Here is a 25,815-nt window from a genome sequence, read left to right on the forward strand (position 1 = left end):
ATATCGCTGCTGGATGTGAAGAAAATACCTACTTATTATTAAAATATACTTGTATTTTGTAAGAAATAGAAATCTATGTGTGCGTATTACTTAATAATATTGTTATAAATGCGAAAAATGTGTTTGTTTGTTGGTTGGCTTGTTTTTGAACCACAACAACAACAGAGCAAACTGAACTGCATTGTACCCTTAATTTTGAGGAGAAAACGCTACTACAACAATCAAACGTTAAAAAGCACTGAAATGGACTTATACAAGTAGACTTATAATAGAGCTATACAAAATGACAGTTATTTTCTTCTTCTTTTCTTGTTTGGAGGCATTTATATCGATTTGAAGCGCTACACCGAGTGTACCTATCGGAAATTAAAAATGGCCCTCTGAAAATGGGAATTAAGAAAGGCTACTCGCTAATATTGAAATCAAAAAGCATTCGCATTTTTGTTTATACTTAGTAGTATATAGCTTGAAGTCAGGGATCGTATATTTATCATATGACTGCCTGGGATATAACATCGCAAGTGTCGAGCCTGATTACGATCGGCTAGATTATTATTCTCCTACGAGTATGTATACCTATTTCAGAGCACGCGGTCGCGCAAGGGATACGTGCCTCATCTAGTTAAACATTCATCGCTCCTCGTTTCGTATTTACGGCAGGTGTTCTCGTACACCTTAAGTAGGCCTTAAAAATTCACGACGGTAAGTGCTTCTTAAAAATTTGAAACTCTTCTAAAAGGCTGATTCAATTAGGAGATCGAATCGAGTTTAATACCTAGTGTTCAGTGTCATATTTTCATCAAAATTGTCTCGAACATTTCAGAATTTCATGGCAAAAAATTATGAGAAACTGAATTATGAGAAACTGAAATTATGAATTATGAGAAATTAACAGATCAACATATCAACGCATGGCGAGATTTAACTTAGACAAGATAGGTAACTGAAATCGATATACACAAGTACGCTGGAAGGCGTGTGCCATAAAAAATGACAGTAATTTTTTTGTCGATTCGAAACGCCAGCCCAACCGAACCCTACCCTACGGGCTGTCCTAGTTTAGGGTCCAGAACTCCATGAAACTCACATGTAAAAGTTTTTTGATTAATCATTTTCATTTTCATTTGTGTCAAAAGGTATTTATTTATGTTGACGAGACTTCCGGCAGCATAGTACACATTTCTCAACACTAACATTTAGTTCTGAGTACGCACACATGACGCGAACTGCTGCTAACTGTGCCAAAATGGCGAAAATCAAGTTGCTTCAAAGACGGGTCGGCAATCGTAGGTCCAGCGTGTATGAACTAGGTCTAGACTCAAGAACGTAAAGGTTAGAGGTGTAGAACCCAACGTTTCTAGAACCAGCGTTTATTTATTAGTAAGACTTCCAATATAAAAGGAATTTCTTTTTGGCCCGAACGAAACCTGGGAACATCAACGAGTATTATTCTAAAACTTTCTGAAATTCTGAAATTATTTCCATACTACTGTGGATTTTAGATATAAAAGGAACATTCTATTCATGATGTCACAAAATTAAGGTGAGCTCAATATTGCATTTCTGAGAACCATTCCACTCCTCTTGTTAAAGAATATAAGCTCCTTATTACATTTTTAGGGTCTGCAAGAATTCCTTTATATCTTATTACAGTCAAAAAGGGAGTGATAACACGATATTATGTTGAGTAACATGTTTAGTTTTACATTATATAATAAAGCTAGGGTATTAAATGATGCCTGGGACTTCATCCGTGTGGATTTTGGTTTTCAGAAATTTCGTATGAACTCTTTGATATTCCGGAATAAAAAGTAGTCCAGACATGTCCATCTCCAATATGAAAGCTATCTCTATAAGTAGTTTTCATCAAAATCAGTGAAACGGACGGGCCGTGAAAGGATAACAGATACTGAGAGACAAGCAGACAGACAGACACATTTTTGCATTTGTAATATTAGTATAGATCGTTTTAGATGTAGATACTGTAAGGAAGTGTGTTTATATGTAAAGTACCTAGCTAAGTGTTTTCTCACACGCAACAGTGTAACTGTCACTCACTTAAAGTTTTATAAGGCAACTTTTCACATAAATACGCTGAGCTACGTTCAACATTGTAAGAGCTATAAAAACTGAATACATTGTAGACGTAATCGATGGTTCATAAAATGTTAATGATTCTGGAGTAATGTGTGAGATTCAGGCACTGTATAAAAAATACGTGGCAAGATAGATTCATTTCATTACCTAAGTAACATCCAACATGTATAAAACATCCTTATCACCATCATTAACCCATGGTCTACTCGCTATTGAGCACAGCTCTCCTCTCAGAATTGAAGGGTTGGCCATAGTCCTACATGCTGGTCATGTATGGATTGACAAACTTCACACACCTTTGAAAACATTATGGAGAACTCTCAGGCATGAACTGGTTTCCTTGCGATGTTTTTTTTCACCGTTAAAACAAGTGATATTTCATTGTTGAAAAACCACCTGTAAATTGTAAAAGTTAAAGGTGTCCGGGATCGAACCCCCAATCTCCCGAAACTTTCCATTTAATTATCTCAAAATAGTTAACAAAATTGTTGATTTAAATTCCGAAATTCTTAAATTTGTTCTGCGAAAAATGAATCAGATCTTTGTCACCAGAAAAGGCAATAATAATAATTAAACGAATAACAAATAGGTATCTTTGTCCTAAGCCTCGCTGTTTTTCAAAGTACAAATTATAAATTAAATTACTTCCACTTTTCCAGTTACACAATCACTCAATACGCAGTAATCAGATGATTTATTCGCAAACGAGAAATCTCGAGTATATTCCAAGCAATTTTCAACTTCACTGATCTGCGTAATGTTATTTATCTCAAACGGCAGACGTCCATAAATAAATCTTTCTATAATAATAATATACATCCTTAGATTTATTGTTTGATAAACTGCATATTGCTTTCTGAACTATGTTCAATCAGCTTTTTCCTTCAGAAAAAGCTAGATCGCATAGAGCTAGTCTAAGCAAAATAGGGCCGTAAGACAGTATAGTTTCATCCGCAAAAGTTATATACATATAGGTACTACTTATGGGACAACTAGATTGTGCCCGAGACCTCGTCCGCGCGTATTTAGGTTTTATAAAAAGCCGGCCAAGTACGAGTCAGACTCGCGCACTGAGGGTTCCGTACTCGGGTTTTTTTTCCAACATTTTGCACGATAAATTAAGATGCATGCATAATAATGCATAAAAAATTTTCAAAAGAAAAATAAAACCGACTTCAAAAACCAAAAACACTAAAAAGTAGAAAATAATTTTTGTTTAGCTACACATGTAATGTACCTAGGTATGAAGTCGAGCGAGCATATTAAAACAAAATTAGAAATCCAAGAGTGAAGCTCGCCCGACTTCATACCTAGGTACATTACATGTGTAGCTAAACAAAAATTATTTTCTACTTTTTAGTGTTTTTGGTTTTTGAAGTCGGTTTTATTTTTCTTTTGAAAATTTTTTATTTCACAATTTTTAGTGGCCCCACTGTACTATAATATGCTATGCCCAGTTAAAACCCTATTGTTTACTAAGCTATTACAGTGATCGCGAGCAATTTGCTCTTATCCATTGAGGAGTTCTGTTCTCCATCTCCGAAGATATTCATCAGATCTTCACCAAATTTATATGGGACCACCTGCACAGTATACCCTTTCAAACAAAAAAAATATTTCCAAATCGGTCCAGGGGTCTTTGAGTAATCGGGGAACATACATAAAAAAAAAATATAAAAAAAAAAAAGATCCCGACGAATTGAGAACCTCCTCCTTTTTTGGAAGTCGGTTAAAAAATAGTTAAATCTGTTTTAGAATGTACAGGTAAAGCCCTTTCATATAATATCCCACTTGGTATAGTTATCTTACTTTGAAAATTTAAACACTTTTTTTTAATGATGTAACCACAAATTTGCGGTTTTCAGATTTATTCCTGTACTTGTACTATAAGCCCTACCTACCTGCCAAATTTTGTGATTCTATGTCAACGGGAAGTACCCTATAGGTATCTTGACAGACACGACGGACGGACGGACAGACATACAAAGAAGTGATCCTATAAGGATTCCGTTTTTCCTTTTGCGGTATGTAACTCTGAAACCCTGAATTATTTGATTTCCGGGACAAAGTAATGTATGTCAGTTTCTGAGATGCTACCTGTCTCTGAATTGAATTTTATAAAAATTGGTTAAATAGATGGGCCTTTAAATTTCTGTGGAAAAATCTTTATTTTCCGGAATAATGCCTATCCCCATCCCCGGAATATAAACTAACTGTATACCAAATTTGATCATAATTGGTAAAACAGATGGGCCTTGAAAAGCTAGCAGATAGACAGACAGACAGACATACATTCGCATTTATGACATTATTAGTATAGTATTAGTATGGATATGGATTGAAGGGTCACCGTACGGTCCCCGGCCAAAAAGCCCCATAATATAGTAAAAAGCTTACTATGAACGTGGACGTAATATTTTGAAGATTTTGTGCTACGTACCCTCTACGTACAACTGCTACGATGTGCTACGCAGTTTTGTCCATTACGAACATCTACAACTATCGTGTAGATTATAATCTATCGTGTAGAGATTATCGTGTAGAGTATTTTTGATTAAAATAATAACAAATACTTCTCAAAGCATTCCGCTTTATATCCTGTGTAAACAACCTTAGAGCTATATTAATAACTACCTCCTTTCTATTTGCTTAACCAGTAAATCTGAACCCTTAGTACAACTTTATATATCTTAATTATGTAACATAATCTTATATAAAACGTAAAATAAAGATTTCGAGTATCCTACTGATCCTACTACGTAACTAAATGTACGAAATTTAAAAGTCGTGTATTGAGTGCTACCGACTCATTTTATGTTTCTGTTGTATGTAAATGTATGGATGAACTCTAATTTTAAAACAGGAGAGAAGTAGTTAGTAGCATTCTAACATACCAATCCTTTAAGGATTGGTATTTAAAATCCACTAAGGTTTTTGAGTTGCACCTATAAACTATATCTAAAGGGATGGTTTATTTGCAAATGAGATATCGCAAGTCTCAATTACTTTATTCCGAGAAAACTTCTACTCCACTGATCTGCGTAATGCGATTTGTGTCGAACGACGAGGCGACTATAAATAAATTATTAGGAAGCATCTTCTTCTTCGCTTTATTCTTGCCACTGCAGGGCCCTGATTTTTTATTAGCGTAATAGCTTTTGTCGGCGACGTAAATTTAGGTTTTTAAAAATTTCAAGGAACCCTTCATATTCCCAGGACAAAAATACAAAACTTCCACGCACTTCATCATCATTACCCATATTATAAATGCGAAAGTGTGTTTGTTTGTTGGTTTATTGGTTTCTCCTTCAATCACGCAGCAACGGAGCAACGGATCGGCGTGACGTTTTGCATGGATATATCAAAGAGTTCCCACGGGATTTTAATAATTATAATTATGAGTCTTTCTATAATCTAAGGTTTCTTTTAATTTTTGCTATAACTTTCTTACAGATTCTGCATCAAAATAAAGCATTGCATAAGCCGCGATATTGTGCTAGACAGATTATGGCATTGATTATGCTTAGGCTGTAAATTGCATCATCTTCTCGACGTCAGAAATCTAAAATGAGACAATTTGCTTACAAATGGGATACCACGACTGCGTTCAAAGCAATTTTCGTCTTCAGTGGTCCGTGTTTTGATATTCAAATCCAACTAAGTTTATACCTACTGCGAGAGTTTATAAATAAGTTGTAATTGAGGTAGAAATTCTGGCATTCTGGCTGTGGCAAAGTGAAGAGGAATGCAGTAATGATTTTGTTTCATTGTCATGAACACAGTTCCGACATCAATGGTCATGAATAATGTACCTACTTAAGGATCTAATTGTCATGTTCTGGTAAAAACCTGCTTACTATTCCAACGCAGATTTAAATGAGACTTATTAGTAGACCCGATGAAATCGCTATAATCAGTTTAATCTATAATTAATGAGGGGCATGATATAACGTTAAAGAGTTGTCATTTAATAGATATAGAGGCGATAATGTCAACAAAATGACCTCAACCTGACTTGCAAAAAGGACCAGTTGTGTTTTTAGTCAACAAGCAAATAAAATTGGCGTAGTACGAGTACTTACCCAAAAATTATTAATAACAATATAATTTATCTATATAAAAATATTTAAATGAAACTCTCATGGTTTCATGAAATAGTAAAAGATATAAACATTATATTTTTAAATACAAATTATGTTTTACCAGATAATGCCGACGACTTACTGCGTGGATATAGTTGGAAACTTTAGTAAGAATTCTTTGATTTTTAGGATCAAAGTAGCCTATATCCATCTCTGAAATATAAGCTTAATTAGTCTATGTACCAAAAGTTAAAATCTGTTAAAAGGATGAGCCGTAAAAAGGTAGCACGCTGACAGACATACTTTTGTATTTATAATATTAATATGGATATGGACTAGTTTATTATATGGTATGGTATGGTTTATTATTTAGTTATGCACGGCACGGGACGCAGTCTTTTGACGCCGGTTTGACTCATAGAGAAACAGATCGTTTCTCTATGTTCGTAACTCAATGCGTGCCGTTCGCCTTTTCAGCAAATCTAATTGAACAGCGATCGATAGCAAATTATGTTTAATTATATTTGCTGTACGCTATTACCGGAATAATATGTACCTAGGAAAGTACATGCAATTTATGTTACACAATATATGTAACAATATTCCCTTATAAAACAGAATCTAACTCTAAACATACACTAATTTAGACTTTAATTTAGGCAACGATGAGGCGTATCAGTGTCGGATAAGATTCCCATAAAAATAAAGATAGTAAAAAAATCATGTTCATGTACTACATCTATACATTTTCTGCATTCTATGATCAAAACACATTCAGGCAACATAATATACATATGTACATATTCTATATTCTATGATCAAAACACATTAAGGCACCATAATATCCTATTATAGCGTTACACGATAACGGGGGCTTAATAAACGTAAGAAGATATCTAGGATCGCGTGATAATTTACCGCGGTGATATTACAATATTCTGCGGCTCAGAATATTTCGCCTAGTAAAGGTATATATAATTAATATCGCTGCTCTGAATCAGAACACGGTAAGCGACATATTCTGAAAATAATTTTAAATATTCAGCTATTTACTACAAAATTTTGAAAACCCACAGTTTCAAATTTTGTAGCAGGCAACCATTTCAATACACAGACGTAAAGCCTCACGTAGCCTCTATAGCTATTAGTTGCTGCCATTCCATACATATTTGATATGTCCATCGCTCCAAACGGAATACGGAATTCACTGATGGGACCGTAAATTCTGGCCTTTTAAATTGACGGTTGCTCAAATTCTAGATATCTAGGTTATTTAATATTTATTATCTAATTCTAGATATTAAACGGGTACAAGATAATGTTCGCGACTGTTTGAATTCCTTCTTTACATTCGTGTAACATCTTGTTGTTCTTGATACCTACTTAAAAATACATGTTCAAGAAAATAAATAGATATTTTAACAATTTTCTAGATATTTTTGTTATTAAAATAATCGAATCGGAAGAGTTAATCACTTTAGGGTTCGCAATTTGCTTATTTAAGCGGATATATTAAACTACATCGTTAAAACTTCAATCGTTAAAAAATGTTTTTTCATTCCCAATTATTATCTACATACCAATCTTCGCATGTCACATTCATGTTATTGATCGAGAAGTTTTTGTAATGCGAAATAGCGAGAACATGAAGAAAATCATGCCTAATGGAAAGCAAAATGATAAATCTAGGTAGTCGAGCGAAAACACGAAAAAACTAGTTTTAAAATTTGTTAAGATTTTTCTACAGTAGATTATTAAAAAAATTTTTTTTAATAATCCAATTCATACATACTACGTTGCAAATATTTACTTACCAATTTTCATGCACTATTTCATAATTGAAACGTTCCGCAAATATTAACTTTACAAGGAAAAACAATTTTTAACCTTTGGAATAATATTTATTCCACGTATACGATATGTATGTTTTTCTTTTTGAGTGAAATAATATAAAATTTATTCAAATTTTAACAACTCCATCGTTACAGAAAGAGCATAACGTTTGTCTGTTTATCCCGAAAATACCCGGTTGAGTTTGTTGTGGGCTCTTCTCAGACTTGGGCGCGTTTGGAACCCTCGTAGCTTTAGTTTCAAGTTACGTAATTAATTATCACCATTATATCGTACAAATTTAACAATTTCGACCATCAAAAGGAGTACAATTTTACCTACTTTGATTTAATGATTTTGACGTTGACTTTGACTTTATCCACCCTAAAACAGCCAATCTAGGGTGTGGCTTGGAAATGTATGTCTATCTATCGACACCACACTAAAAAATAATGTACAAATTGCGTTAATCACTCCGTCCAGGGTGAATAGACGGACACTCTTTTCCGGGTATAAGTACACACCAGGGTAGCTGTTTTAGGGTGAAGAAAAACAAAAAAGTAAAAAGTCATTTGAAGTCCAAAATCTATTCAGCCAAACATACAAGACAAGGACCTAAATCCATACTAATATTATAAATGCAAAAGTGTGTCTGTCTGTCTGTCTGCCACCTTTTCACGGCCCAGCAGTGTAACCGATTCTGACGAAATTCGGTACAGGGATGGACATAGGCTACTTTTTATCCCGGAAAATTAAAGAGTTCCCGCGGGATTCCTAAAGACCCACATGAAATTTGGTACCGAAGTAGCTTGCGTCCCTGTAATCGAAATAGGCAACTTTTTATCCCGAAAAATCGAACAGTTCCCACGGGATCTATAAAAATCTAAATCCAAGCGGATGAAGTCGCGGGCATCCTCTAGTTTATTATAAATTAAATAAGGTAAAATCCAGAATTAACGTAAATGAAAATTGCCACAATCACATCGTATAATCAAATCAAAATGTTATTAAATATAACCAATAAATAACACGTTGAAACCTCAAATTACACACCGATGCGGTGCCAGCCAATTACAATTTGCTTATTTATGGTCTACATTTTAGGTGCTACATTACGCGAATGCTGAAGCTGAAAATTATTTGAAATTATGAGGATATAAATGCCGTGGTAATCGAGAAAGAAAGAAAACTGTTTATTTGGTGCCACAAAAAGATAACTAAAAATAAATAAAATATGAAATGAGATGCGTGGTGTGTGGTACCAAATTGGACTCCACTCAGCATTTGCTGAACCTGTCAGTTCAGCTGACAGTTATGATGAATCCTTAGCAAGGAATCAATGATTCAAATTCTGAGCAGATAAAAGTTTAAGTGTACCTACCTGTCATCTTGAAAGGAGCGGAGAGGAGGGAAAACGCGTGTTTCGCCCAATCAGATTATTGAGAGATAAAATTATTAATTATCATTTATCTGATATAATTTTATGGTTTACTGAATATAATTTTCTCCCGGCTGCGCCAATTTTAGGAGGATTTTTAAAATATTTTTAGGAGGCGACTGTTGGGGGAGTATGGAATGATACTCTGAATCTGATAAACTTATATTTTAATAAGTAGGTATAATTAATACAACCAAACCAAAACTTAAACTAAGCCATGCAGTTTTTGTTTCCTAGACCTGGTGATTGATACTCCATGCTTGAATGTGTCCAAGCCCTTAAGATTGGAGCAAAGTCTCTTATTTCTTGAGACTATTCTGTTTCAAAGATAGGATTTCTTTATATAAGTTATTACTTACATAAAAAGATTTGTTTTTAAATTGGAAATATGTATAGCAGTAATAAATAATAGGAAAAATTAACTGAACCCGAGTATTATTATTAACAAGCCAAGCCGATTCCTAGTTTGATGAGTTTGATGTTATCAACGGCTCAAACTGCTGTGTCTACAAACTACAAAATCTTAGCAAAAATAATTCAAGCGGATTGAATCGCGGGAAAACGCTAATCTTGTTGTAATATTCTCATTTGATTCTTCTTAATTTGTACCACTATTGTATCTAATAATTTCCTAGCAATAAAGAACATGTTCTTTATACCTACTTTCGTTCAAAGGTAAAATCGTTTTTATTTTCATCTGGCACATGCAAAGTGCGTGCAAACAAAGGCGAAAGCCACAGCTTAGCAATCACACAGTTAGCAAAAAGCAAAGGTCTAGACTGTTTTCGCCTAAATTAATGTGGGGCACATCGGATCGCTACATTTTCCTAGTTCATGATATCCTGCTAGTTCAAACTTCAAATCTCGCTATGAAACCACATATTAGGTCTACTAGAAATGCGTAATATTATCATCGCTGCAATAATACCTTATTGCAGCGATGATAGTAGACAGCAGACAGTAGTAGTAGATAGTAGACAGCTCAAATTCGTTCGATCTATAACTAAGGAAGTTTTAGGAACCTCCTGATTTTTTAGTCATATTGTTTGATTACACAATTTCAGCCCTATTGTTTGATTGTTATTACCAAAGGGTAATTATGCAGTGCCTTTTAGCTAAAGCCTGGTACTCTGTTCATTGATTTAGGGTTTCAAACTCCCTTGCGAACTCTTTTATTTTATGGGATAAAAAGTAGCCTATGTGACAGGTCTTTAAATATACTCATTCAAAAAAATGCATTACGACCTGATTGAAGCACAAACCAACAAACAAACTTTCGTATTTACACTATGTAGACAAGCACTTTCGTATTATACTGTTTATATTTATAATATGGATAGTGATGATAATGCTCTGCTGGAGTATATTCTTGGGGCAATTGTCTGATTGTTATACTGTGGATACCATGGAGTATTGAACCAGTGCAGTGTTCTGTTTCTCGCAGTACAAAGGGGAGAAATATTGCGAAGGAAATATAAGACGACACCACTGAGGTAAATAATATGTTTTATATGCGAACAATCCACTCCGGCATCCGCTTATATGAGATTTCATATTCTTGTATAGTACTCGTGCATACAATGGCATAACTAGATTCCGAAGTAGGTATATTGTGTTGACATAATTGAAGGAATACACAATGCCTATCCATAAGAAAAGGTTAAATCACAATCTACAATAACTATTCTATGGGTTGTAATTGAATTTCGGCAAATAAAAGCGCTACATGGCCGATACGGTAAAAAGCCAATATAAATGCGTCCTACTATAGTCCTGGAGTTCAGAAAAGTTTCTCGAACTGATCTACAGCAGAAATCAAATCTAGTCTCATTTGCCGAATGTCCTTTTTGTTTGCAAGATGATTTCACATCTCTTGGTCATAAAGGTTTCCAAAATATTACTGTTAATTTCATTAACCTTAAGAGGGGTCTCTCCGTCACTCGCTTCATACAAACGTAGTTCCAATTTCATTTGAATATTAAGCAACCAAAGTCCATGAAATTTTGCAGACATATTCTAGAAACTAATATCTATGTCTGTGGTTTTCCAGATTTCTGTTAAAATATTCGGTTTCAAAGTTACGCGGCCATAAAAAATTATATACAAATCTTTGAGCCCCTGTAATTTTAAAACTACATATTTTTAGAAAAATCTAAAACACCACAGACACAGATATTAGTTTCTAGAATATGTCTGCAAAATTTCATGGACTTTGGTTGCTTAATATTTAAATGAAATTGGAACTACGATTGTATGAATCGAGTGACGAAGAGAGCCCTCTTAACGGCCTTAATTTGATGTGCTTTATATTGACAAGGTCATTTCATTTTTACTAATTACCTACTTCCATATATCTCCGGAATTGGCCTATACATTTCCTTACAATTTCAGGCCTATTTTGACAATAAGCTTTTGTAATGCTGCAATAAGTTCCAACGATGAATAAAGTCATTCATTTATATGTAGTTTTTAGATCTAATATAACATGTAGAGTTGAACAAAAGAAATTTCCATATAAATGGCGTCGATATATTCGCACGCAGTCTGTCGCGGCAGATGTTTTCCGTTCGCCAGCGCCGTCACAGCGATTCTACAGTCCAGTGCACTTGATATCATTGGACCCAAATATGGGATGTGGAGCAAAAAATGTTGCAACCGTTTTTACCCAATAAGATGAGCGTTATGACCTTAGCTGTCTATGAATGTGGGTTGGTTGGGTGGATGTGCGTTCATCAGTTCTCAATGATTGTCAAATATTGGTCACATAATAATTTATTAGTCACATTTTTCATTGATAAATGAGTTGCCTCCTGGTTTTAGCGTTTTTGCGCGTACATTGCTAGAAGGTAGTGTTGTCAAAGATGAGAGTAGGCTAACGTAGAAATTGTTTGGCAATTTTTAGTAAACCCATACCTACTTCGCATCAACGCATCGTATCGGAAGCATAATCACTTAGCGATAGTTTTTGCCGGGCAGGTTATAGCTTGACCAGGGACAATTTAGAAATTATAAATTCCCAAGTTGCCCCTCGGGGTAATTAACCCCGAGACCTCCCTTATAAGGTCGCAATATTACCTCTGCGTTTATATGCCTTATACTTGTATACTAAATAATCAGTTAAAATAATTACTATTAGTATGTAATGCCGTTAAACACGAAATATTTTTGTGGAAAAGAAAGCCGGATTCTGCCGTGGCTTCGTCCGTCAGTCCCGTCGGAACAATTCCTCAGTCCACCGCCTCTGATATTATCTGTCTTGCGCAAAAGGACAGCGCCAGCAAAAACTGCTGCACTACTTTTGAGACTCATTTTAAAACAGTTTTATTTAGATTCACTTTCGTTTATATGTGATGAGCTGATAACTGATGCCCAGGACTTCGTTTGCGTGGATATAAGTTTTTAAAAATCCCATAGGAAATCTTTTATTTTCCGGAATTTAAAGTAGCCTATGTGTAAATCCAGGGTATAATCTATCTCCATTCCAAATTTCAGCCAAATCCATTAAGTATTTTTTGCCTGAAGGAGTAACAAACATACACACGCACATAAACACAAATTTTCCTTTATAATATTAGTATGATAGTGTGATGTTCCAATTTTAGGACGGATCTATTCGCTTCCACAGTCCACTGAACTGATTCTTGAGAGCCTATGTAGTTTGTACACTAATTTCATTTCCATAACAATAAGTCCTTATGTGAACTCGAGTTCAACTTCCCCAATCCTAATCCTGACACGGAATTCCGTTAGCGGAAATATGCACGCGGGATTTAAATTCAAAGTATCGCATTAAAATGTTAGGAAAGCATCATACTTAGGTGGACATATAACCTAACCTATGAGACTACCAAGTTTTAGGCTGAGATCTATAGGACGCACTTTAACTTTGCTCAGACTTAAGACACTGTTAAAACGGGACAGGGTTACATCGCTAACATAAATATGTCTCGTTTTTAACTTCCGACCCAAAAAGAGGGGTGTTATAAGTTTGACGTGTGTATCTGTGTATCTGTGTATCTGTCTGTGGCATCGGAGCTCCTAAACGAATGAACCGATTTTAATTTAGTTTTTTTTTGTTTGAAAGGTGGCTTGATCGAGAATGCTATATATAATCGAAGAAAATCGGTTCAGTCGTTTGAAAGTTATCAGCTCTTTTCTAGTTACTGTAACCTTCACTTGTCGGGGGTGTTATAAATTTTTAATTTACACTTGTAACTGAAACTTAAGTCTGAGCGAAGTCAAAGTGCGCTCTATACATAGATCTCAGCCTAAGCGAAGTGCAAGTGTCACTACTTTACTAACGCTATAACAAAATTTTCATATGGATTTGTCGCATTGTGGTTGGAGCGGAATTGAGATCGTAAAATTCCGTAAAATTTTCGCAAGATTTGTCTGCACAGATATTTCAATAAGCTACATTTTGGCTGAATTCCGTGGCTAGAATTTCACGCACGATTTTCCGCTACGTATTTCGTACTTCGTCTAATATAGACACAGGAAAGAAAAGTTACGACTGCCTGCGCATAATCACATCTGTATCTCATTTACGGCGCCAAGTTTTGTAATCAAACTTTTCTTGTTAGAGTTGGTCTTGAGACTAAATTAGGTACCACACACTAGACGCCCGCAACTTTTGTCGTCAAGTAACATCAAACTCAACCCGAAAATATTCTTTATTCGCGTAGAAGTTCATAAAAAGCTTTTAGGGATCGTCGTGAATACGAGTGTCTACCATCGGTACGGAACACTGATTTAACGAGTTGACGCCATTCATTTTACTCTTTCTACATCATACTCCTCATTTCTAAGGCCTACGACATCGTCCAATATAATCCAGTAATGGTAGGGGCTTATTTAGGATAATAATGTGATGAGATCCTATCCTTTCACTTAAGACTCATGAACATAGTCTCATAAACATGGACTCAATAAACTGGTACGCACGATTTCGATTCGTAGATTTAACGATATTATCAGATATTGGTAATATACACCTAATAACGTATACGTGCTCTTTAAAGCAAGGTGGAAAAGTCTTAGGACCGTCAAGGCCCCCTGCAGTTACTGAGTTGGGTCAGTGTTGCTAAACTGGCACAATCAATTGATATGACAACTGTTAGATGGATTTGTTGATAGTGTAGACAGGTTCTAACCATCTCTGACAGTTTTCAAGGTATCTATGCTTTGGGCGACCCTACGCACTCTCTGGTGACAATGGCGGGTTTTTGTAAACTAATTGAAAAGGTAATTAAAAGTTTATTAAATCGTTTAAACTGAGTTTATCTTTAACTATACTTATGTTTCTGGCTAAAGAATATTATTAAAATAATATAAGACTTACTTAGCTCTCAACTAGACTTTTCACAAGTCGCAATTAAGAGGGGTCTCTCCGTCACTCACTCCATACAAACGTAGTTCGTCTCTCATTTGAATACTAACCAATCATACTCAATGGAATTTTCTAGAAACGTTCCGGGAACTAATATCTATGCCTGTGGTTTTCCAGATTTCCGTTAAAATATTCGGTATCAAAGTTACGCGGTCTTAAAATTCACATACAAATCTTTGAGCCCTTGTAATTTTAAAACTACATATTTTTAGAAAAATCTAAAACACCACAGGGACAGATATTAGTTTCTACAATATCTCTGCAAAATTTCATGGACTTTGGTTGCTTAATATTCAAATGAAATTGGGACTACGATTGTATGGAATAAGTGACGGAGAGAGCCCTGTTCACAAAGCCGCGCTACCCTTTGTTTCATGATAGTTACCAAATACCAATGTAACTAACCAACAACGAAAAAACTGAAGAAATATTTTTGAACCAACCAATTTTTTCACACTGGTTCATCACTTTTATACAATCAAGAAACATCGTAGTCAACCGTCAAATCTTTTATCAACAAAAAGAAACGAATTTATATTCAGTGACTAGTTGGTCCTTACTCCTTACTCTGGAATATACAAGCGTCAAGTTTGTATTATGGCGAAGTTTGTGTAATAAAACTTTTCTTGTTAAAATGTGTCTCGCGACTAAATTAACACGCGCCAACTTCGCGCAAGTTTCGTAGACGAGCTTAAATTAAAATCGCGCTTTATATTTTTGACCGATTTTTGCGTTTGTAAGATCTAAGTAGATACCTTCATAAAGTACCTACCTTTACGAAAATAAATAATTTAAGAAATGTTTTGCTATTATCTCGATGTTCAGTCTAATTCAAGTGTCAAACCCAGGTAGCAGATGGAATAAAACAAGTGTAAATTAAAAATTTATAACACCCCCGACGATCCAAAGTATTTGAGTTTTCCAAAACATCATTTTCAAATAAATAATTATGTATTTAGGCAACGTCCATCTTGACAGCTTGACATTTGTCTATTGACATAATATTATGAACCTAACGGTTATCTAACCTTCTTTTCTACAAGAAAACTAGAAAAGAGCTGATAACTCTTAAACGGCTGAACCAATTTTTTTAGATTATAGCTAAGAACACTCTCGATCAAGCCACCTTTCAAACAAAAAAAACTAAATTAAAATCGGTTCATTCGTTTAGGCGCTACGATGACACAGACAGATACACAGATACACAGACACACAGATACACAGATACACACGTCAAACTTATAACACCCCTCTTTTTGGGTCGGGGGTTAATAAAAAGAAACGTAATCTTTATAATAATTAAAAGTACGAATTTAACGTAGAACCCTAAATATGGACTTTACACTGAATTTATTCACCAGGGAAGTCATGTTATGTTCAAAATTAAAAATACTACTCCTAAAATGTCCAGCAAAAAATGTTTGAATGTAGGAACAGGAATAGTCTAATTTCATAATTTTAGATCATAATATCTACAAATTAGTAAGTATCGTTAATGCTAGATATAGTATACATGAACAAGTAGGTAGGGCGTACTTTGATTGCGCATTGAACAAAAACAGATTGTATTCGAAATAATTGTGTATTTTAATCTTAGGTTTAGTAGTACAGCGCATTACCGCCATGTTGCAATTTTAAATTAGACTACGTGTTGTTTTTCGGGTAGGTACTATAATGAATCTACTACTGGGTATTGATGTTATCTAGAAAAAGCCAAAATCTCTGAAAAAAAAATTGATACTACATTTTTTATCAATTTATTTTATAGCGCGTCCAATTGAATATCCCGGCAGCCTGGTGCCCCTTCCGCCATTTGCTAGTTCGTTGGCGCGGAAAACTATTGCACTAGATACATTATTATTAGTCAACCTGGGATTTAGAGTGGGTGTCGTAGAACTCTAAACAAGGTAATCAGATGATATTGATTAAAGGCACTGCGTTTCGTCGATTTTAGCAACTCACTTGTACAAAAATGTACGAGAATAATTGGAAAGAATATTATTATATCTCCAATAACTAAAGCATCGTAACTAAAACCGTAGTACTATGCACATAAGTCGACGTCGAGGGTTTTCAAAATCTAAATCCACGCGGAAGGAGTCTCGAGCATCATTTAGCAGTTTTATAAACACCTAATGTATCACACTAATATTATAAAGGAGAAAGTTTGTATGTGTGTGTGTGTGTGTATGTTTGTTACTCCTTGACGCAAAAATTAATGGACAAATTGGGCTGAAATTTAGAATGGGGATAGATTATACCCTGGATTAGCACATAGGCTACTTTTTATCCCGGAAAATTAAAGAGTTCCCACGGGAATTTTAAAAAACCTACATCCACGCGAACGAAGTCGCGGACATCAGCTAGTTTTCCCATAAATGAATCGACGGACACAGGTTTTTAGTAAACACGCAGCTGATATTTAAAAAATAGTAGTAGGTACATTATTGAAAATTAAAATGCACCAGGAATGAAATATAATAAAATAGAGCGCTGGAAAAGTTCACGCTCTGTCGAGCGTAATGCTCTTTATAACAAACAGGGCGTCGCTGCCTTGAAGGTATTTTTTGTTTACAGCTTTCGCACTTGACTGCGATCTCACCCGATGGTAAGTGGTGAAGCTTAAAAGGTCTCGTCACCAGGGCTTACTCTTTCATAGTTTTAGATGAAATTTTTCTGTAGCACTATTACTTAGGTAGGTAAGTTGCTACAAAATGTTCTAGGCATGATTTCAGCTTGCAGTAAACTTCATGGCTCTATGTACATTTTGAATGGAAGTAACAGGGAAACTTAGTGTTCCCATGCAACTTCACTTACTAATATAAACTGAAAGATAATTACGGATTTATGATAGGTACATAATAAATAATAATGTGATTAATTAATTAATTTATATAAACAAACCTTTTTTTACAAGTAAAAGTAAAATACATGTCTAAATCAAATTACATAAAAAGATATCAATCAATCAATATATAAATCACAGGTAATGTCCACTGAAGCATTACAACCAACAGACTCAGTAATCGTTGATGGAAATAAACACACAATCAAGGAACAATTTCATCATTTTAACGAAGTAATTAAAAAGGAAATAAAATATGACATGGAGCGACTCACGCTCCGCCGAGCGAAAACCCGTGCGAGGACGGCGCGCGCCGCGTCTCATATTTTGGGGCTTATTAAAAACTGTTCTGAAAATTACCCTTTTAGGGCTCCGTACCCAAAGGGTGCCAAAGAGATCCTATTACTCAGCTTCAGCTGTCCATCCATTCATCCGTCTATCTGTCCATCTGTCCGTTAGCGGCCTGTATCTCGTGAACCGTAGTAGGTAAGGAGTTGAATTTTCACAGAATGTGTTTTTGCCGCTATAAAAAGAAAATATAATAAAAATTTCAATATGGCTGCCATGAAAATAAAAACCAGCCAAGTGCGAGTCAGACTCGCGCACTGAGGGTATTTTCCAACATTTTGCACTATAAATCAAATACTTTTATGCATAATAATAAATAAAAATGTGTTTTAGAATGTACAGGTAAAGCCCTTTCACATGATACCCCCCTTGGTATAGTTATCTTACTTTGAAAATTAAAACATATTTTTTGTATGATGTGACCACAAATTCGCGCTTTTCAGATTTATTCCTGTACTTGTGCTATAAGACCTACCTAACTGCCAAATTTCATGATTCTAGGTCAACGGGAAGTAGTACCCTATAGGTTTCTTGACAGACACGACGGACAGACAGACAGACAACAAAGTGATCCTATAAGGGTTTCGTTTTTCCTTTTGAGGTACGGAACCCTAAAAAAACAAATTGTTATTTCACGATGGTATGGAACCCTTCGTGTGCGAGTCCGACTCATACTTAACCGGTTTTTATCTTCATCTCCGTAGGTTAGGTTTTATACCATTAGTGGTGACTCGGGAAGTTTGGTCTACGACGTAGATTCAAAGCTCGTTTTTAAAACTGCTTGTATTGGTGACTTGGGCTGAGATCTTACACAGCGGTACTTTGACTTTCCTCAGACTTAAGTTTTAGTTAAAACGAGATAGGTAATTTCGGGCCGAAAAATATAAGAATAATAACCGTTTTTTTTATAAAATATAGCAATTAAAAACAGAAATTCTTTTTCAGTTACAAAAAATGCAGTTGACGTACAAAATGTGACATATTGGAACAAGATTTGTGCTCCGCTGAGCGAGAGCTTCGCTGCACGCGACGTCGCGTCCCATCACAAGTTTTGCGCTCATTAAACAACATTACATTCTCATTTAAACGAAAATCTCAAATTCAGTAGTAAAACCTAATTAGTCTAACCTTATGCTAATTTTGGCTGATTAGTACCTACCTACTAGAAAATATTTAGGGCATAGTCCGATATGTTGCGCATAGACTACGATATCGCGGTCTTAACCTACCGATGTCCATCGCATCCGTAAAGACCGAGATATCGAGGTTTACCGATGGACGTCCGTGGTTGGACATAGGTAGGTAGGTAGGTCCATGGTTGGTCATAGGTCCTCTATACATAATATATACCTAAGGATTCCTAAAATCCACGGTTTTGTGCCGCTTATGTGGTAAAGTGAGAGACAGGTGGCCTAATGGTGACAACGCAATTTAATGTGTTGCGATTTTTAAGCAACAGTGACTGAAGTCAGTAACTGGATGGAAGACCGATTTTGGAGGTCCGAATTTGGTCTTTTCGATTCTTTTTTGTCTCGTTAAGTTAAGTTATCGTTTCCGGTTATTATCCCTAACATCTGATATTAACTGTAAAAACCTAAGAGTCGAAATCTCGATTGCTTAGTCGAGTTGTACCTATTCGGAAAGATCTGGGACCCCAGCGCATTTTTTTACCAAGAAAGAAATTTTTTATCATATAATGGTAGAAACCATTATATGATGAGAAAAACGACTATAAAGAAAAGACAAAAAAATAAGAGAAAGATGTTCCATACTAGGTAGAAAGTTTTTCTTTTTAAAATATACGGCCATAAAAATTGCTAGTTCACGCAAACAAATTTTGAAACCGCTCCAGTGGGTTCTTAAGTTAAATATGTAAATTTTGACTTCCCCATTCCGCCACGTGGCCTTGTATCAAGCGTACGTGAAGATGTGGATGAATTATTCAAAACGTAAGTCTAATGCATAATGCATGTGATTTTTGTTGCGATTAATTCGTATGAATACTTTTAAGTATTACAATTTTGCGATCATTTTTTAGTCATTTTTATGTCGTTACGGTTATTTTCCTTAAGCATTTTTATATACTTAAATTCCATTCCATTTCCATCAGCCTATATGCGTCCACTGCTGGACATAAGCCTTTCCAAGAACGCGCCACCAAACACAGTCCTCCGCCTTCCTCACCCACCTGCTCTCCGCCACCTTCTTCAGGTCATCGGTCCAGCGGTACGCGGTCTCCATTCCAGAACACGTCTATCCCATTATCAATTTATATACTTACCTACTGTCAAAAAAAAATCCGTTGACCACCACTTTAGGTGACAGAGGCAGACTAATTTTTTTTGCGCACGAAGTTGCTTGGTTCATGCCTTCTTCAACGCGGAAAAATAACCAAACTAAATATATTTATAAAAAAAAACTGACTCACTTATTGACTAACTTATTAACACCCAGCACAAATCCTTGGACCTTGAAAGCTGACATTTAGCACAGAGATTCTCTTTATAATGTAGATAGTAAGAAATAGTGCCAGATTTTCTGAAATCCCTGCGGTATAGGGAATAGAGAGGATTTATATGTTCGCCGAGTGAAGCACAATATTCTTGACGCATCCTACGCAGGCTTGTCTTGTATTATTTAGGTTAGATATTTGCTTTATGAGTCAAGTAGGTAGGTTATATAAAAAACTCTCCAAAGCATAGATTGCATAAAGACGGCGCGTAAAAAGGACGCGTTTGGAGCCCTCGTAGCCTAAGTTTTAACTCTACGTAATAAATTATTTATCACTAATAGATCATCTTACAAACAATTCCGACGATCAAAAGGTGGACATTGTGCCTACTTTGAATAAATTATTTTGAGTTTTATTTTGACGTAACAATAAGTATGACGGTACTAGACTGAACAATGCCTTGATAGATAATCGTGTCTTGTGGAGAGACCTTTACCACTCAAGCAAGCTGCTGTATTATATTTTTGGCGTGAATGCAACGATGATACTCGGCGTCTCACCGCGACAGCGTGAATAAGGAAAAGGTGCGAATAATATAAAATAGATGTGGTATATATTTTGTAGGTATATATAAGCTAACACTTGCAACTTAGTATAATTACTCTAAATTATTTTAACGAACTTCAATAACCGACTATTCGACTTCTTGTCAGATTAGGGCGAGTTTGGAAATGATAAACACATAAGGTACAAGTGTAAATTAAAAATTTATAACACCCCCGACGATCCAAAGTATTTGAGTTTTCCAAAACATCATTTTCAAATAAATAATTATGTATTTAGACAACGTCCATCTTGACAGCTTGACATATTTTGTCTATTGACATAATATTATGAACCTAACGGTTATCTAACCTTCTTTTCTACAAGAAAACTAGAAAAGAGCTGATAACTCTTAAACGGCTGAACCAATTTTTTTAGATTATAGCTAAGAACACTCTCGATCAAGCCACCTTTCAAACAAAAAAAACTAAATTAAAATCGGTTCATTCGTTTAGGCGCTACGATGCCACAGACAGATACACAGATACACAGATACACAGATACACAGACACACAGATACACAGATACACACGTCAAACTTATAACACCCCTCTTTTTGGGTCGGGGGTTAAAAAATAGTGCCTTATAATATGATCATCTCAATAAGTACAATGAAAAAATATTGATCATTTAATAATGAACGGAGGAATGAACTTGTAAAATTATTTTCGAACTAACTGCCTGTCCCGGTTTCATCCGGTGGAATTTCTGAAAATACTTAGGCATAAAAACCTATATGCAAAATTTCAAGGTTTTCAGATCCAGCGGATTAATTAAGCTTTGTTATGCCAGTCAGAGAGTTTCTAGGAGACTTAAATAATTTCGAATTTGCGTTTTGACTATACTACTGTATTAGACTCATTACCAACAAACGGTTTTTATTTTATAAAATACTATAAATGTTATATTATTTTAGTGTTTAAGTGTAATTTTGGAATCTATACGAGACTTTTTATTTAATCCAAAACTCGACGCATTTACTCGTATTTTGATCATGGCTCTACTTTTGATATACCTACCTATCTAGCCATTACTATCCAACTTATATCAAACTCGTTAAATTAATTAAAAATCGCTACACATTAAATTATTATTATTTAGTTATTTAGTTTATTATTTATTAAATCAAATTAAATGTTTGAAAAGAAAAAAAACTCGTTAATATGTATATCAAAGTGTCCGTTTGATGTTGCAAGAATGTATCGACATCTAGACCTTAATATCGAGAAGATAATCGCGAAGAATACGCACACATACCTACATCTATTCGATTTTTAGGTCAAGCGATTTGAGATTTTCATTGATAGGTCTTCAACTCTTCAGTCACTCTTTCATAACGAAAACTAGGTTACCGAGTTCTCTTGGGACTCGAGTCGAATGACAGCGATACTAATTCTGTTTAATAAGTCTCTGGCTTTGCTCTAACACAAGAGTTTTATAATTATCATCAGAAATATTGAAGAGAAGTTTCACTAGCGCGTTCCTCAGTGTTCTCGCGTTCTTCAAATGAAAACGTAAAGTTTTCATTTGAAAATTAATCATTCAAATTCAATGGAATTTCGTATATATATAAGATCAGAACTTAATGAGTGGTTTTCCAGATTTCCGTAAACGTTTCTAGTTTCGAAGATACAAGGGTTTAAAGATTTGTATTGAGCCAGTACTTTGAAACTAAATATTGTAACGGGAATCAGGCAAAGTGCATACTCAGATATTATTAATTCCTAGAACATATCCATTCAAATGACAGCCCAACTACATTTGTGTGGAGCACATGAACCAACTCCACCAAAATAGTTTTACACGTTCGTTCAGTGTGACCTGTCGATCAGTTTCCATGATGGTGAGTGTTTCAGGTTTTAGGAACCGTTTATAATACTTTTTACTTTTTGCAGGTACAAATCAATGCCGTCACACTTCAGTGAATACTCCAGAAGAGGTAAGATATGAAAACTTGAAATTTTATTTAACAACAATTATTTTTTTACATTGACTCTTATAGAAGGTAAGGTTTAGTACTGAGGATTAGTGATTTACACTATTTTAAAGGTCTTTTTTCGTGGCGCCAAACTGTAATACGTCAGTCCAGACCGCCTCGTCTCTCGAAACTGTGAACAATACGCCTTATAATATCCTAAAAAGCCTCAATAATGTGGCTATTTAAAATCGCCAGGCAAAGGTTTCCATGATTTATTTGAGGGCGATTCTCCTAAACAAAACACACAGGAAACTCGAAAGGACAAAGGGATAATAATAAAACCTGACCTATTATTACACCGTTACGTTAGTAAATTGATAAAATATATTAATTACAAAAATCAAGCCAAAGCAAGCTGACGATACTCGCTTATGTTAAGACTAAGACTAGTTAAGCTGAATCGCCAAGACTTTGCTCAGTGAAATTTCTGAAAAATTTTTTAGGAAAATTTCCATACAATATCTCACGTTTCTAGACCCAACGGTTTGAGCTGTACCCTACGTTGATGTGTCTTTCATTCAATTTCTCCTTTTTAACGATTCATATTTAAATAAGATCTGTTATTACATAGATTGTATTTTTACGAGTAGATAATAATAATTACTTGAATGATTTTTACGTATTTTTGAAACTAAGAATACTCATAGAATTCTTCTCAGGTGGAAAATTTTAAAGGTACCACATTTTTTCAGAAAATAATTCAATATTTTGTTACAAAACGGTGTGATACATGACCACATTCAATCGCTGCAAAGTTAAGACCTCTCGACACGACCGGTGTCGTGGGCAGATTATTTATAGCCGCTATTTATTTCCTTCTGCTGAATGGAAGTGTGAAGTCGCTTACACGGATCCGTTTATGCTAACAAATACAGATGCCAATCGCACTTTCTACGTGAAATATTAATAAGAGTTTCATATTAGAATTAGTTTAATAGTGAACAGAGTTTAATTAATAAGACTTAGGGCTGATTTCACCAACTTTCACTAAAGATATTTTTGTATGTTCTCAATACAAAAACTGTCGTTACGCCCAATTTGTTCCTCGGTCAAACGTCACTTGACGTTGGTGAAATCGGCACTTAGTTATATATTTTTAACCGACTTCGAAAAAAGGAGGAGGTTCTCAATTCGTCGGAATCTTTTTTTTTATTAAATAGAATGAAGGCTGAAGACGGGGTGTAGCAGCGTTTATTAGGGAAAGCCTACGTCAGACAGTGGACAACCACAGATCTAACTTTACAGAAGTGTTAATTTTCGTGTCCCAGAAAAGCCTTTGCAATTTAGCCTTACGCTGATTTGTGGCAGTTGGCTTTTACTGGATGTTTGTATCTAAAATATGTAAAATTCTACATAATAATATGTAGTAGTTACATAATATTTACATAGTATACTTATACTATGTAAATACGAATAATACTTATTATTCGTATTTAACTGAGTAAAAGTCCATCAGTAGATAGGTTAGTACTTACGGGATTAAGGGATGGCTAAAGGAGAATTTCTCCACCCTTTTGAATACTTTATTCTCTCGTCTCGTATTGAATCGTATAAATCAAAACACACCTTTATCACGTGACAGGAAAGTAGTAGGTAACTGCGAAGTAATAGATTTTCAGGTAACAGATTGTCTACCTGAAATGCCGTGCCAGCTATCACATATCTCACTCCACCAGTATTTGTATACTTTTTCTACTGCGAGTTACAAAATGATAAATTTTCATCTGGAGGTACCTACTCTCAAGTCTCAATTTTTGAGCTTCATGTACTTAACTTTAATATATTTTTTTTATAACAAAATAGCGAGCAAATGAGCAGGCGGGTCATCTGATGTTAAGTGATTACCGCCGCCCATGAACATTTGCAGCACCAGAGGTATCGCCGCGCGCCGATGCGTTGCCGGATTTTGTTGGTCCGCCTCTTGAATAATCCCACGTTGTAATCTAGTGGGAACACCGCCGATGGGAGTAACTCAGATTTTTTTAAATAATCTAAGCTCCGGTTTTGAGTATCTATGTGAGTTCTGAGTCCGATACTCAGAAATATTTATATCGGGAAAGCTATGCAGCTTGATATACGATATGCATTCAATTGCAAAGTTAAGAGGGCTCTCTCCGTCACTCGTTTCATACAATCGTAGTTCCAATTTCATTTGAATATTAAGCAACCAAAGTCCATGAAATTTTGCAGACATATTCTAGAAACTAATATCTATGTCTGTGGTTTTCCAGATTTCTGTTAAAATATTCGGTTTCAAAGTTACGCGATCTTAAAAATTTTCATACAAATCTTTGAACCCCTGTAATTTTAAAACTATATATTTTTAGAAAAATCTAAAACACCACAGACACAGTTATTAGTTTCTAGAATATGTCTGAAAAATTTCATGGACTTTGGTTGCTTAATATTCAAATGAAATTGTAACTACGATTGTATGAAACGAGTGACGGAGAGAGCCCTGTTAAGAGAGACCACTCAATACTGCCGATGAGTGTCGCGAGCAGATTATTTATCTCTGTTATTTGTTTGCTTTTATCGCATGCAAATGTGAAGCACCGATTCCAACGATACGAGTACCTAAATCGTTTTAATTTATTTTTAACTGGGTTAATCCACGGTTTCGTTGGACCCTTGACTAAACATTGGAGGATGTAGAATGTAGATATCAACAAAAAAAATTAAACATATTCATTTTGTTAAACGCGCTAGAGTAGGTACCTGTGTATATTAATATATGACAAGTTTCAAGTTTG

At 35.1% G+C, this 25,815-nt stretch overlaps 1 protein-coding gene across 1 annotated transcript in view; it reads left to right on the forward strand.

The window, feature by feature from the left end:
* LOC123865412 (Down syndrome cell adhesion molecule-like protein Dscam2) overlaps nucleotides 1-25,815 on the forward strand; it is a 154,788-nt gene that overhangs the window by 110,371 nt on the left and 18,602 nt on the right. Inside the window, exon 8 of the mRNA XM_045906412.1 lies at nucleotides 22,980-23,023. Coding sequence (XP_045762368.1) covers nucleotides 22,980-23,023 — 44 coding nt within the window. The remainder of the gene's footprint in view (nucleotides 1-22,979; nucleotides 23,024-25,815) is intronic.

Source organism: Maniola jurtina, chromosome 5, assembly GCF_905333055.1.
Source record: "Maniola jurtina chromosome 5, ilManJurt1.1, whole genome shotgun sequence".
NCBI lineage: Eukaryota > Metazoa > Arthropoda > Insecta > Lepidoptera > Nymphalidae > Maniola > Maniola jurtina.